Genomic DNA, 13,757 nt, shown 5'->3' on the forward strand with positions numbered 1-13,757 from the left:
CTACTTATGAGGTTATTCTAAAATTCTAATTAAGAGATGATAATGGACATAGTTGAGATTAAGGCAAGTGCATGCATTCGAGACACATTTTGGCACATTTTAGAGATAAAATTAGTAATAGGCAAGGAGAGAGATCTTAGAAACACACTAATATACTAATGTCCATAGTAGTTTCCATAAGCTAGCTCTCAAAAAACTATGAATGGTATTCACTTGAACAACAGCTTTGAAAGATGATTTCCTACCTGTCGTTCGTGATTATTCATTCCTCCTCCAATCTACTGCTTATGATTTAACTGTTTTCTTTTTTCAGTCAAATTTAGACATACCCTAGGCTAGAACAGGTTTTTTTGATGTTTCCCATCTCCCTCTGTGGCAGTATTCACTCCTAATTGGAGTGCACGACAGTCATTTGCTTCAAAATTCACTCGAAAAGTTGGTGAAAGAAGATACTTCATCAACTTCACAAGTAAATCACAATAGTAACATGAAAGGAAGCTAGTGCCTCCCAAATTTCTATATACTGTCTGAAATTGAGAGATAAAATAACTTTATCCAGGCACATTTTTGGATGGTTAAATTCAAATAGTTCTGTGAATGTGTCCTAGCATTCAACAGCAAGAGTCAAAACAGTTAAATAACATTTTCTATTTCACATAAAATTAAAATAAATATCATTCTAAATATCTCATTAATTCATAGTTAAAAGAAATTGGACACATATAACTGTTTTTCCTCAAATTCAAAATTGACTCAAAAATTTAATTGATTTTATAATTTAAAATTTAGAATTACAGTTCACTGGATTTCCTTATATTTTGTATCTTCATGATATAATTGGGAAAAAAGGAAGGAAATCAGAAAGATTATTACAAGGAAAAGAAATAACTGAATAGGCCAGGCTGCAGATGATTTGGTAAACCTGGTCTCAACTTTAATAATCTTAATTAAGAATAGAATTACCATACGACCCAGCAATCCCTCACCTGGGTATCTACCCAAAAAATCTGAAAACATTTATCTGTAAAGATATATGTGCTGCAATGTTCACTGCAGCTTTATTTGTGGTGGCCAACACATGGAAACAACCAAAGTGTCCTTCGATAGATGATTAGATAAAGAAGATGTGGTATATATACACAACGGAATACTATTCTGCCATAGGAAAAGATGAAATAGTGCCATTTGCGACAACATGGATGGATCTTGAGATTATTATACTAAGTGAAATAAGTCAGGCAGAAAAAGTTGAGAACCATATGATTTCACTGATATGTGTCATACAAAACTGAAAACAACAAAAGAACAAGACGAACAAAAGAAACAAACACTCATAGACACAGACAATACCCTGTTTCCCTGAAAATAAAACCTAGCTGAACAATCAGCTCTAATGCGTCTTTTGGAGCAAAACATAATATAAGGCCCAGTCTTATATTATATAAGACTCAGTCTTATAGTAAAATAAGTCCAGGTTATATATTAATTTTTGCTCCAAAAGATGCATTAGAGCTGATTGTTGGGCTAGGTCTTATTTTTGGGGAAACATGGTAGTTTAGTGGTTACGAGGGTAAAGGGGGAGGGAGGTGGTAGATGAGGGTAAAAGGGATCAAATATATGGTGATGAAAAGGAGAACTGACTCTGGGTGATGAACACACGATGTGATATATAGATGATGTAGTACAGAAGTGTACACCTGAAACCTATGTAACTTTTCTAACAATTGTCACCCCAATAAACTTTATTTACAAAAAAATAATAATCTTAATAAACGATGAGAAATGAAGAAAGTTAGCCTCCTTGCTTTGAAGTGGGTTAATAAAAAAAATTCAAAATGACATTTTGACTTGTTCAGCACTTTAGTGCAGGTCATGAAACTCTACTTGTTTAGAATTATTATTCAACATAATTTCCAGATGGCAGGATTGTTTCGATTCTAACGCATTGAAAATTTAAAAATTTACTCAAAAGTCTGTGTATGTTGAGAAATTGCCTCTTCTTCTCATACTCATATACAAAGTAGATGCTATACCTACTCACACAGCGAAGAGACTCCTTTCCTCTCAATAGACTTCCCTATGTAGGGGCATAGTCATTATTAGATTAACATTCCTAGCGTCTTGCCACCTTCACATACACACAATTGATGAGATTGAGTTACAGAGCTTATCATACTTGGCTGAGTTCCTCCTTCATTTTTCTTCTTTGGAATCTGCTTGCCTGCAGAGATCAGACACCTAACTCTGCCCTCCATACCTTGTTATACATTCTGGAGGTCAGCCTTACAAATTACACTTGGCCTGCACCTGAACCATGCCCACCAACATATTATCTAACCAATAATAACAGTGATATTTTAATTCCAAACCATTTCCTGGACAATCCCTCATTTGGTTCTGAAATTATTCAGGGAGCAGTTGACCGACGAACAACACCGGTTTCAACTGTGCAGGTCCACTTATATGCAGATTCTTTCAATAAATACATACAGTATTATAAATGTATTTTCTCTTCCTTATGATTTTCTTAATAACATTTTTTTCCTCTAGCTTACTTTATTGTAAGGATACAGTATGTAATACATGTAACATACAAAATATATGTCAATTGACTATTTATGTTATCTGCAAGTTTTCCAGTAAACTTCCAGTAGGCTATTAGTAGTTAAGTTTTGGGCAAGTCAAAAGTTATAAGTGGATTTTGACTGCACAGAGGGTCAGCGCCCTAACCCCTCCTTGTTAGGGTCAACAGTATTAGTCTAACATAACTAACATTACCGAAATCAATCGTGTAATCCAAGAGGATGTAAAAATTATCTTATATTTCCTCGAGAATTGAGATATCACAGAAATTGCTCTGAACACTCAATATCTTATTTATTGTAAAAGTCGCAAAGCTAAAACGATCCTCATCTTGGAAATATAAGTGAAATGCAAATGAAAAGTTAGATTTTTTTTAAAAAGCCACAATTCAGAGTAGAACTATTTTAATTCAAAAATATCCCACCTACTCAGCCACCTTTAAATTGCATCTAAATTAATGTGCATGTGCCAGTTTTTACCTGTATAAACATGTATTCCTTTATAACAGCAAAAAAACAAGAACCTCATATTTATAATGCATTTACCTGAATTCTCTGTGACGCCTACCTCAGCTCTCCTACACACGACACTGTTGTGTCCTAATCTCAAGCATTTCTTCTTTTAATAGATGTAATTTCATCTTACACACATTTATACTGTTTTTAAGAGTATGTGTGGTAACCACTGATTAATTTATTCATAGCTAGGGAGTAATAATCAAATATACTTCAATCTTATCTTGCTAACAATATATTCATGCATAAGCTTATCAATTTCTTTTCTATGCAGGCCATCCATCCTTCATGGTTTTCTGTTTTCCTAGTTTACATGTTTTTTGAATTCTAAATATGTTTCATATTTCTCATGTTGAACTGGAGGTCAAAATAAGATATTTTATAGCCTACAAACATGTGGCATCCCAGATGGCTGACTGAATACAAAGAAAATGCACAATCAGTATAAAGGTGGGAGAAAATTGAAGTGTGGTGAAATGAAGTCAGCCAGATATCCATTGACTGGACATTTGTCATATGGAAGCTCTCATAGTAAAATTCTTATCAGTAGTGAATTAAACAAAATATAAAAATAATATGTTCTAAGGACAGCTCTCAGGTTGAGCCCAGGTACTACAGATATAGGCATACTTAGGTAATAACTAAAGACAGGAGTATTTAAAATACATAGACATGTTTTCAAAAAAAATGCAAAAGTCAACCAAAAGTGTAGGGCTATGACTATGGAAGAAGAGGTTGAAAATTTGACAATACTGAAGCATAGATGGTAAGAAAAACTACAATGCAATTTACAAGATTGGGAGATGCAAAAAAATGTTTGGAAAAATACCAAAAAAATTTAAAACATAAATGAAAAGCTTAGAATTTATTATTAGGATGTATGTAAGAATTATCAAATTATTGCTCATATGCCAATTGACTTTCCTTCATCTATGGCTCCTACTTTATGGAAATCTATTACTGATTCAATGAAATAATAAAGCCCAAAGAAAGGCAGTGCACTTTTAAGCTATTGAAGTAAAGGCAAGTTAAAAAAGGGCTTTCTGAATTGGGAGTTCTGAAAATTCTTCACAGTGTACTAGCACATAAGCATATTAAAACACCTAGAACCATTGGTTTGTTGTGTTTTTTTTTTTTTTTTTAAGTAAATGTGAAGATAAGAATAGATAGAGAGTACTTGCAAGTCATGCAAATTTTGCATTCTCTTCCACAGATTTCATCAATATACATAAGCTATGGTCAATTATCTGTATTCAATTGATTATCTGTATTCAATTATCTGTAGTTCAATTGATAATACTGGAATGTGTCAAGTTTCTTTTATAATTTTAAGTATCACTTACACAAAGCTGCACACTCTTGTAATTATCTATGCCTGCATTTTCATAAGCACAGATGAAGTCAAAAACATAGGACTTTAAACAGTGGGATCTCAGATCTTTGTAAGACTTTCTTTGGCTCTTGGTTTCCTACCAGTAGGACCTTGACAAAATCAGAGGCAACATTGGATCTCTCTGTATCACTGAGAGTCAGATACTGGACTAACCAGGGTAAAGTATTATTCTGGTAGTCTCATACTTAACATTTTGCTGTCATCCATCTCCAACCCTCTCTTAAGGTTTTTTTCTTTTTCAGTAGCATTCTATTAGGTGGCTATCTGTCCTAGTAGATAACCAGCCTCAGTAAAAATGAATGTATTTAGCCATATTTTAGCCACCGTTTTTCTTCCCTAACATTCAAAATAATGGCTTCTGACACTGTAAACTCAGTAACTCTAATAAAAATTTCAAAGTATTTTTCTTCCCATTCTTAAATTTTCTTTTCCATTATTGCCTAAGAATATCCTTCCTGAAAAGGTGGTGGTTATGCTAAAAAAACAGTCTCTAAGAAGAATGGGAATAACAGCCTTCTTTTGACTTCAGTGATTTTCTCCACTGTTTCCATCTGCAATTCTTTCCACTTGAATACACATTAAAAGATTGGAAATGTGAGGGTGGGAGAGTAGGTGGGAGGAAATTATTCTCTGAGCACATTTATTATGCCAACAATGCAATTTAATGCATCTTTGATGGTGTGCAATTAAGTATTAAGATGTCTCATAACTAGAAATGTTCTTGGTCAGTGGGAATTACTGTAGATAATTTCAGGTAACCTGGGAACAATTTGGCTAGCTACAAGGCCTAGACCAACACATAAAGCATGCAGTTTAGGGAAAAATTGATTTGTTCTTCATATTAATCCTCTGCTTAACTATACTGGGAAATGCAAATTTACCTAAAACTTGAAAAAGAAACCAGTAATTCTTTCATATTTAAAAATAAATTTACAAAGACACAATAGGGAAACTAAAAACGGTCCCAAAACCATAATTTACTGATTTTTTCTAAAAGGTTATTTTTACACAAAATTAAGACTTTTATTTACTGTATATTATTGGTTTAATTTAGATCCCTACATTTACTAGTTGGCCTTATTTTATTTTCTCTGATTTTCTTTCTCTCATACCAGTGTGTCCAAAGGAAGAGTAAGGGGGAGGGGTAAGTATATTAGTATAGTTGGATAGATTTCTCCAATATGCATGGCAATTCTACAACTACAAATTCTGGTCACATTCTATGTTCTTGGCATACTTTTGAAATCGTATATGCTAACAAAAACCCATGACAGACTGGAAAAAAAAGTACATTAAGCAATGTTATGAGTAAATAGGGATGAACAGAGAGAAGAGGGTTTTCAGGTAACTAAATACGATATAATTCTTGGTTCCATTTATACTATAATATTCAGCTATGATTCAGTTAAAACTGCACTCACTGCCCACTGACAAGCAATTCATGAAGTGACAGAAAACTGAGCAACCCCCATTACCACTGGATTATTGATGCATTAATTTTAGGTATTCTTCAAGGAAGATGTAACTACAATAGCACTGAATATGGCTGGTGTGAAAATGAAGTTGAGAAAAAGCATAAATATATATAGACCTTCTGACAGCACTAATCACCTGAGAAAATGTTTCTTCATAATTTACATGATCAAATATAAAAGTGTGGATATAATCTTAAAGCATTTCATTTTAAATGGAAATAATAGTCAATTCAGTAATAAAAATGTGTATTAAGGTTTAGAGAGTCCATAGTCATTCTTTTGGAATATTGAAAGTTATTCCATGTTAAATCAAACATTTAAAATCATAAAATATAAAAGTCTTTCATAAAATGATTTGGGCAAAATTTTTAGTTATATATCTCACTGTGATACACATTAAACATAATAAAACAAAACAGACAAACAAAAGAAAGTCACTCTGCACATGGTGCTTGTAGATACTCACTTAGCATGGCGAATATCTGGCAGGGACCTCTCCAGAGCAATATTGTTGCTGACAAAAATGTTGAAACCATTTTCCCTGTAAGCTGAGTCATCGTGGTCTTCTTCAGTGAGGGGATAAGGTTTCCCATGTTCACCTTTCCCTAGCAGGAGAAAACAAAATGGGATTATCATCTGTACAAAAACTGTTCCATCTTCTAAAACAGATAATAAGACTCAAAATTTGTGTATATCTTTAGTCACCTGTTAGTGTACTCCACAGAAGGCTCTAGTAATAAGGTTGTATTATATCATATTATTTTATTTAGAAAAAAGAAATATACTCATGATAAAAAAAACAAACAACTGAGAAATAAAGTGTAATCTCACTTTCCAGAGAACCACTGCTAAGATTTTAAGTATATTTTCTCCAAAATTTGTACACAGATTCTAATATATTCACTCCTTTATGATTTGATTTTTTCCCACATAATTGTATTAAAAAGCCATCTTTTCATTTTTCGATGGTTGATATTATTTCATTATATCTCAGTTTACACCATTCCACTGAGATATACTTTTAAGTTATTTCTAAATTTCCCGAATATAAACAATGTTAAAATGAATATCGGTGCTTCTATATTCCTAATTATGCATTTTTGGAAAAGGGAGGATAATTCATACAAATAGCTAGAATGTCTTTAGAGTAAGTTTATCATGGTTTTCACACATCCTCAGAAGCATTAGATAATATTATAAAATTTACTGGTGAAATATATATTATTCATACTTTAATTTGCCTCCTCTTGATTACTAATGAAATTAACTTCATATACATTTATCACTGTATTTCTTACATTGCAAAATGATTGTTCAGTTTCCAAAAACAATTTGTATGTTTTAAAAAATATACTGTTAATTTTTTGTTAATCACGTACGTTGTACACAGTTTCTGTTTATTTCATTTAAATCGAATTTAAGACTTCTACAGTACTTTCCAGTGCTGCATGCAAGAAGCTTGTCACTCCATCCTAACAAGTAAGAAGCTGAACACACTGAAACAGCCAACTCCACTTGAATCTGCCAGAGAGCAGAGAATACAGGGCAAACTGTTGCCTGCAAGCCTGGAGAGACAAAGGAGAACACGGGGAGTCAAGGCTTACCAAAGCAGGGGCTCAGGAGGGGAAACTGCTTGGGACCCGGTGCTGGGATGGAAAAACCTGACTTGTAATTGGCGAGTTGCTGGAGGCTCAGTGCCGAGAAGTGAGAGTTAAAAACTCCAAAAGGAGGGACCCAGTCATAGGGAGGTTCCAATAATTCTGAGATTTACCTCCAGAAGCTCAACCAGTTTCCCAGAGTAAACACCGAAGAAAAATGCCCCCGTGCCTTCCAGTAAGGGAAGGAGAAAGGAAGCCATTTTGAAATACCCGAGAGCACAGTGTTCCTCTTATAAGGTCTGTCCTCAGGAGAAGCTAGTTAACCAGAACTTCACCTGCTGAGATGTGATCAGAGCCTAATTGGGCTGGGAGAAGGGAAATACCCAGCTCCCGCCCACTCTAGCCATCCTATCCAACCAAGAAGGGAGAAAAAAACAACAACACCTGAGAAAGTGTTGTGAAGTTTGCAGTCCTGAGGCATAGGCTCACTAAAAGGCTGGGAACCTAATCATAAGCGTATAGACCACTTGCCCTTCCCTCATATCTCGTTATCACATTATAAAAGGCCTACTTACAGCAATTTCTTTTACCAAGCACATCATGTCCAACTAGCAAGAAAAACTTACAAGGCATACCAAAGAACAAAAAACATGATCTGAAGAAACAGAGCAGGCACCAGAACCAGATATGGCAGGGAGGTTGGAATCATCAGAATGGGGACTTAAAACAACTATGATTAATATGCTAAGGACTCAATAGAAAAATAAATAGCATGCAAGAACAAATGGGCAATGTAAGCAGAGTGACGGAAATTCTGTGAAAGACCAACAACAGAAATGCTAGTGATAAAAACATTGCAACAGAAATGAAGAATGCCTTTGATGGCCTTACTAGATTGGACACAGCTGTGGAATTAACCTGGGAGCTTGAGAGTATACTAATTGATACCTCCCAAACCAAGAAGCAATCAGAACAAACACTGAAAAAAGTTTAACAGTATATATAAGGACTGCAGGATAACCACAGAAGGTGTAACGTACACATAATGGGAATAACAGAACGGGAAGAAAGAGAGAAAGGAACAGAAGAAAAATTGGAAACGATAACTGAGAAAAATTCAACAAAATTTTAAAACTATAAAAACTGATAAGTTAATTTGTCAAGTTTGTTACTAATGAAGGTTAATATATAATCAACTCTCTATGTATTAAGAACAAATTTGAAATACAATATTTAAAATAATTTTTAAAATAATATGAAAATATAAAATATTTAGGAATAAATCTAATGAAATATGTACAAGGCTGCTTTGCATATTAAAATATAAACATTGCTGAGAGAAATTAATGAAGAATTAAAAAACTCAAGTGATATATCATGATCTTGGATTGAAAAAATATGATGTCAATTCTCCATGAATTGATAATTAATCTATAATGCAATCCAAATTAAAATCCCAGGAGTTTTTGCTTGTGGGTAGTGTTTGTCTGTATGTAGGTGTGCGGTCCGGAGGGATAGGGGTGGGAGGATCAGTGAGATTAAGGAGCTGAAAAAAATATATAAAGTACTTAGAATGCCAATCACAGTATTAAAAAAAAAGAACATAGTTGGAGAAAATTAAAACTATACACATTTGGCTGTAGAACAAACCAGAACTAATTTGGTTACATAAAAACAATAATGCAATCATGTAGTAATAATAACCAGTCATTGTTGATAATGATATAGTCTTCATTTGCTGATTATGGAAACTTCATTTTTAAAAGAACAATTCCTAGTATGTCTAACATCTAGAGATATGGGTAATTTTCATATTTAAAAAATTATGCTTTTCTTGACTTAGCTTTAAGGAGTTAACAAGAAGCATTTATATTCATTCTGAACACAGCTCTTTAAAGTGGAGATAACATAAATCTATGTGCACAAATTGATGCTGTTGATAAAAATTTGCTATGAAAGAAACTAAGAATTAACTACGCTTAAAATAGACCCATTTGCATAGAAATCCGTGTTCTACCATTTTTCAGCTTTCAGTATGGACATGTGAAAAGTTTTTATTTTTCAATTGTTTAGATAATTAGCTCTTAATTATCATAAAAATGTTCATTATCTGCAGATAATGCAGGAGAAATCATGTTAAGAAATATTTCACTTCAACATTCCAATCATTTGAAAGCTTATTTAGCTTTAGTCATCATTGGTGCATCTGGGTTCTACTTACATAGACAAAATTTTTTCAGTCATTAAGAACTTATGATAAAACACATTTGTAAAGTCTTGTTCAAAAGCTATTGTAATTTATATATTATAGGATTTCTACATTTTCTCTGTCCCCCTCATATCCTCACTTCTTCCTAAGGGGAAATTCTTGACTTAATTCCACATAGTGCAGTCTCCAGACAGTTACAACTTTTTTTTTTTTTTTTAATGTACTCAAACTAAATTGAACATTACCGTCAAATGTGTCTGACTTGGTCTGTTAGCATCTTCTCTTGTGTAAAAATCATAAAACGTCAAAGTGTCAGGGATTAGACATTTTACCACTTCTAAAAAATGAGGCAATGTCGTCGTAAAGTATTACATGTCTCCATGGATGCAGGTAGAGAAGTTGAGATAAAAACTATGAAAGAAAGTATTAGGTCTGTGCAAAAGTAATTGCGGTTTAAAAGGTTAAAAATAATTGCAAAAACTGTAATACTTTTGCACCAATTTAATAGAAAGAATATAAAAAAGATACTTGTAAAGGGGCAACATAGAATAAAAGTAGCAAAAGAAGAATAGATTAGAAAACTACAAATGAAAAGACAAGATTGGGGGTATACTCTTTAATAAATTTACTCCTTTCAATAAAGGAATCAAAGTATGATTAATGAAATAATTTTATAATCTGGTATTAGTAACATTGTATATAGTTTGAGAAGACAACTAAAATTACACTTCATGGTATGATGAGGCAACTATTGAGGCTGGGATCCTAAACAAGTTCAAGAAAACATATTTTAGTTAAATATTAAGAGGAACACTGAAATTATCCTGGTTTTTAAACTGAGTGACAAATATATGTATATATCAGATTTAAAATAGTTTTTATGTAACAATCACCCCCTTACTGTATTTTGATTATGCCTTATAAGAACAATGCCATTTATGGTAAAATTTTACATGATGCTGAGGGATAAGTGAATTATTTTTCAACAGATTATAAAGAAAGGTAGATGCGTGAGAAAAGATGAAGGAATGAAAAATATGTTATTTCATATAGTCATTAAAGAATAAAAACACCACAAACATCACCTTCTCTTTCAGGGTCAGGATGGTTGGTGGGGGTGGGGGAGTTGGAGCATGAAGGACTTTGAATATCAAATAGAAAAAGAAGCAACTCATGAAAGTCCTATACTAAGAACTATATATAATATATAATTCTTCTTTGAAATATCATTGGATTTATATTTCTTTTTTCTTTTTGTTTGGATTTACATTTCTATGGAACTAGAAAAGACATTCAACCTGCTCACTGAAGTATAAATGTCTCCCTTATGTCTGTAGTAATGGAATGAAAAATGATCAGTGATCCATGTCTCATAAACTTCCAGTTTTTCCAACAAACTTGACATACAGAAAGGGTAGAAACTTGAATGATGCAAATAATCCTCTAGTAAAGTTTTTGAGTGACGAGATTTTAATGGAATGTAGAAGTGCATTAGGTTTATAGCAAGTTCTTAAAGCCTAAGTTTAAATTTGTTATTGTCAGAAATGTCTATATTTTAAATTAACCAATCAACATCTTTGTCTCCATACTACAATTTTCTACTATTTTCATGTATTTTTTTAATGTTTTCTTCATTTCATGACGTATTTATTAACTACATCTAGGTAGCTAGCTGTGTTACTTACAAGGGGAATAAACAGTTCTTGTCATGCCAGTACACTTCCTGGAATGTGATCTGGTCAGGCTTAGTCCTAATTCCATGCCTCACTCAAGGAATTTTCATTGATTGACTCACCCTGGAAGTGACAACTGAAGATTAGTTTTCAAGAAATTGTAGATTCCATTACTACAAACATGGAGAAAGCATATCTATGCAAGTTTGGCATATGCTTTGGGAAACCCAGCGTCATTCTTTTCCTAAATTGTTTTCACACGATCTCCCAGCAAATTTGCCTTTAATTGCCTCTTTTTTTCTGCATAAGGAACAGACTTGTGTTCTGATGGCAGAGGGTTGGGTTTTTAAGAATTTTCTTCTAACTATTACATATATATGTATAGAAACTATATATATAATATATATGCATAGAAACTATACATATATATGTGTGTATATATATACACACACACACACATATATATATATATACATTTTCCCTGAATAATCATAAACTAGCCACATCTTTCAAAATTTTCATTTTTTTCTCTTTCTTCTATAAAGTTTATATGAACGTACGTCAGTACCAGAGTAAACCTAAAAGGTATAATGATTTTTAAGGAGCATTGTGCCCATTAGAAACTATACACAGTATTTTTTTGTGAAAATCAGAGAGCTGATCACAATTATATTAATCAGGGTTTGCATTTATACAAGTGAATTCCAACACATAATTCTAAGAACCACTAGTCTAAGATTTTACAGTTTGCTTTAAATAAGTTATAATAGGTTTATAAATGTTAATTGTGATTATTTTAATATAATTATGTTTTTAATATATTCCTTGAATTGTTTACTGTAATTTCTTCCCCTGACATAACCATTGATTTTGGCAGATTGTTTTTTAGGCTTTTGTATATTACAACTTTGGATGGGATTGGCAGAAGAGAAATATACGTACATGAAATTCATGTTTTGGGGTGAGATAAGAATGATATGGCCTGAAAACTTATACATTCATAATTATTTAGTTCTCATTAATGACCCCTTTTCTTTTGGCTCTGTGGAAAATTACAACGTACTTCTTACAGATAAATATTTCAAGGTACAAAATTCCGATTGAATTTGCAAATTTGGAGAAGTAAAACTAAATATTAGGAGATTTACAAAGAGAGCTAACTTGTCTGTAATAATCTAGCTCATTCAGATATTGTTCCTTTGGCATCATTTAACAATTATTGTGTGAAGAATAGTTTTTTTTTTAAATCTTTAATTATTATAAACACAATATTGACTTGAGATGAAGAACAAAGAATCCATTTATAATATACAAAAAGTATTGAAAGACTTGGTTTTCTGTTTCTATTCTTCTGCTTATAAAGTGCATTATCATGTCAGACTTTCTCTTAAGAAATGGCAATGAGTTCATATCTAAAATGGAAAATTAATGTCTTAGGGCTATTGTTAGATGTATATGAGAAAATATATAACAAATCTAAGAGCAGTAAAGGTTTCTTGATACAAACAAGATATGATATTCTTATGGATGTCAGTTTTCTCTATTAGTATCAGCTGAAAAGCTGTTTTGAATAATTCGATAAACTTCCATTACCCCATTTGTTGTAGGGGAAGGGGACGTGGATGTGGTTGGCATTATACTAGTTTCGGCTTTATCACCTGTAACTACTAAGCAGCGTGGCTTTCCTTGTCCGCCTCCTCGTCCTTCTTTTCACCTTCTCCATCTCTCTCTCTCTTGTTCTCGTTTGTTTCTTTCTTACCGGTTTTGGTTGTTGTTTTTTTTGTCTGTTTCTGTCTTACCTTTAAAAGTTAACTAATTCACAATGTTTATTAAGGATACCAAGTTCCCCTTCTCCCTTCTCTGTGCCACAGTACTCACTTTCAACTAAACTGGCTGATACATACACACAACGTGCATTGTTGCTGTATTTTAGTCTTTAATTTTTAGTTTTAGTCATTACTACAGTTTCTACTGCATCTGATGAGTATTAAGGCTCTTTCCTCCCTTTACTCTTACCACCTGTGCACATTTCATCTCCCCATCCTATTATATAGTTTTACAAATTCTGATTAGAAGTAATTCTTTGGAGTCGTGCCTATATAAATATGGTTCTGAGCATATGACTATGTGTGCTATTCAGAGTTGAGTTATATACTGCATTGTAATTTTATGTAGTCTTCATGTTTCACCATGGAGCTAATATTCATCATTATTTTTGTTCTCTAAGTTTTGTAAGAACTTTAATAATAATTCAACAATAATTCAACCACAAAACTCCTCATCAGTTGTTTATACATTTTCTTTCAAAACT

General features: G+C 32.7%; 1 protein-coding gene across 1 annotated transcript in view; it reads right to left on the reverse strand.

The window, feature by feature from the left end:
- Positions 1-6,602, reverse strand: part of GALNTL6 (polypeptide N-acetylgalactosaminyltransferase like 6) — a 560,225-nt gene extending 553,623 nt beyond the window's left edge. Inside the window, exon 1 of the mRNA XM_033135418.1 lies at positions 6,433-6,602. Coding sequence (XP_032991309.1) covers positions 6,433-6,602 — 170 coding nt within the window. The remainder of the gene's footprint in view (positions 1-6,432) is intronic.
- Between the last annotated feature and the right edge of the window lie 7,155 nt (positions 6,603-13,757).

The sequence above is a fragment of the Rhinolophus ferrumequinum genome, chromosome 18, assembly GCF_004115265.2.
Source record: "Rhinolophus ferrumequinum isolate MPI-CBG mRhiFer1 chromosome 18, mRhiFer1_v1.p, whole genome shotgun sequence".
NCBI classification, from domain to species: domain Eukaryota; kingdom Metazoa; phylum Chordata; class Mammalia; order Chiroptera; family Rhinolophidae; genus Rhinolophus; species Rhinolophus ferrumequinum.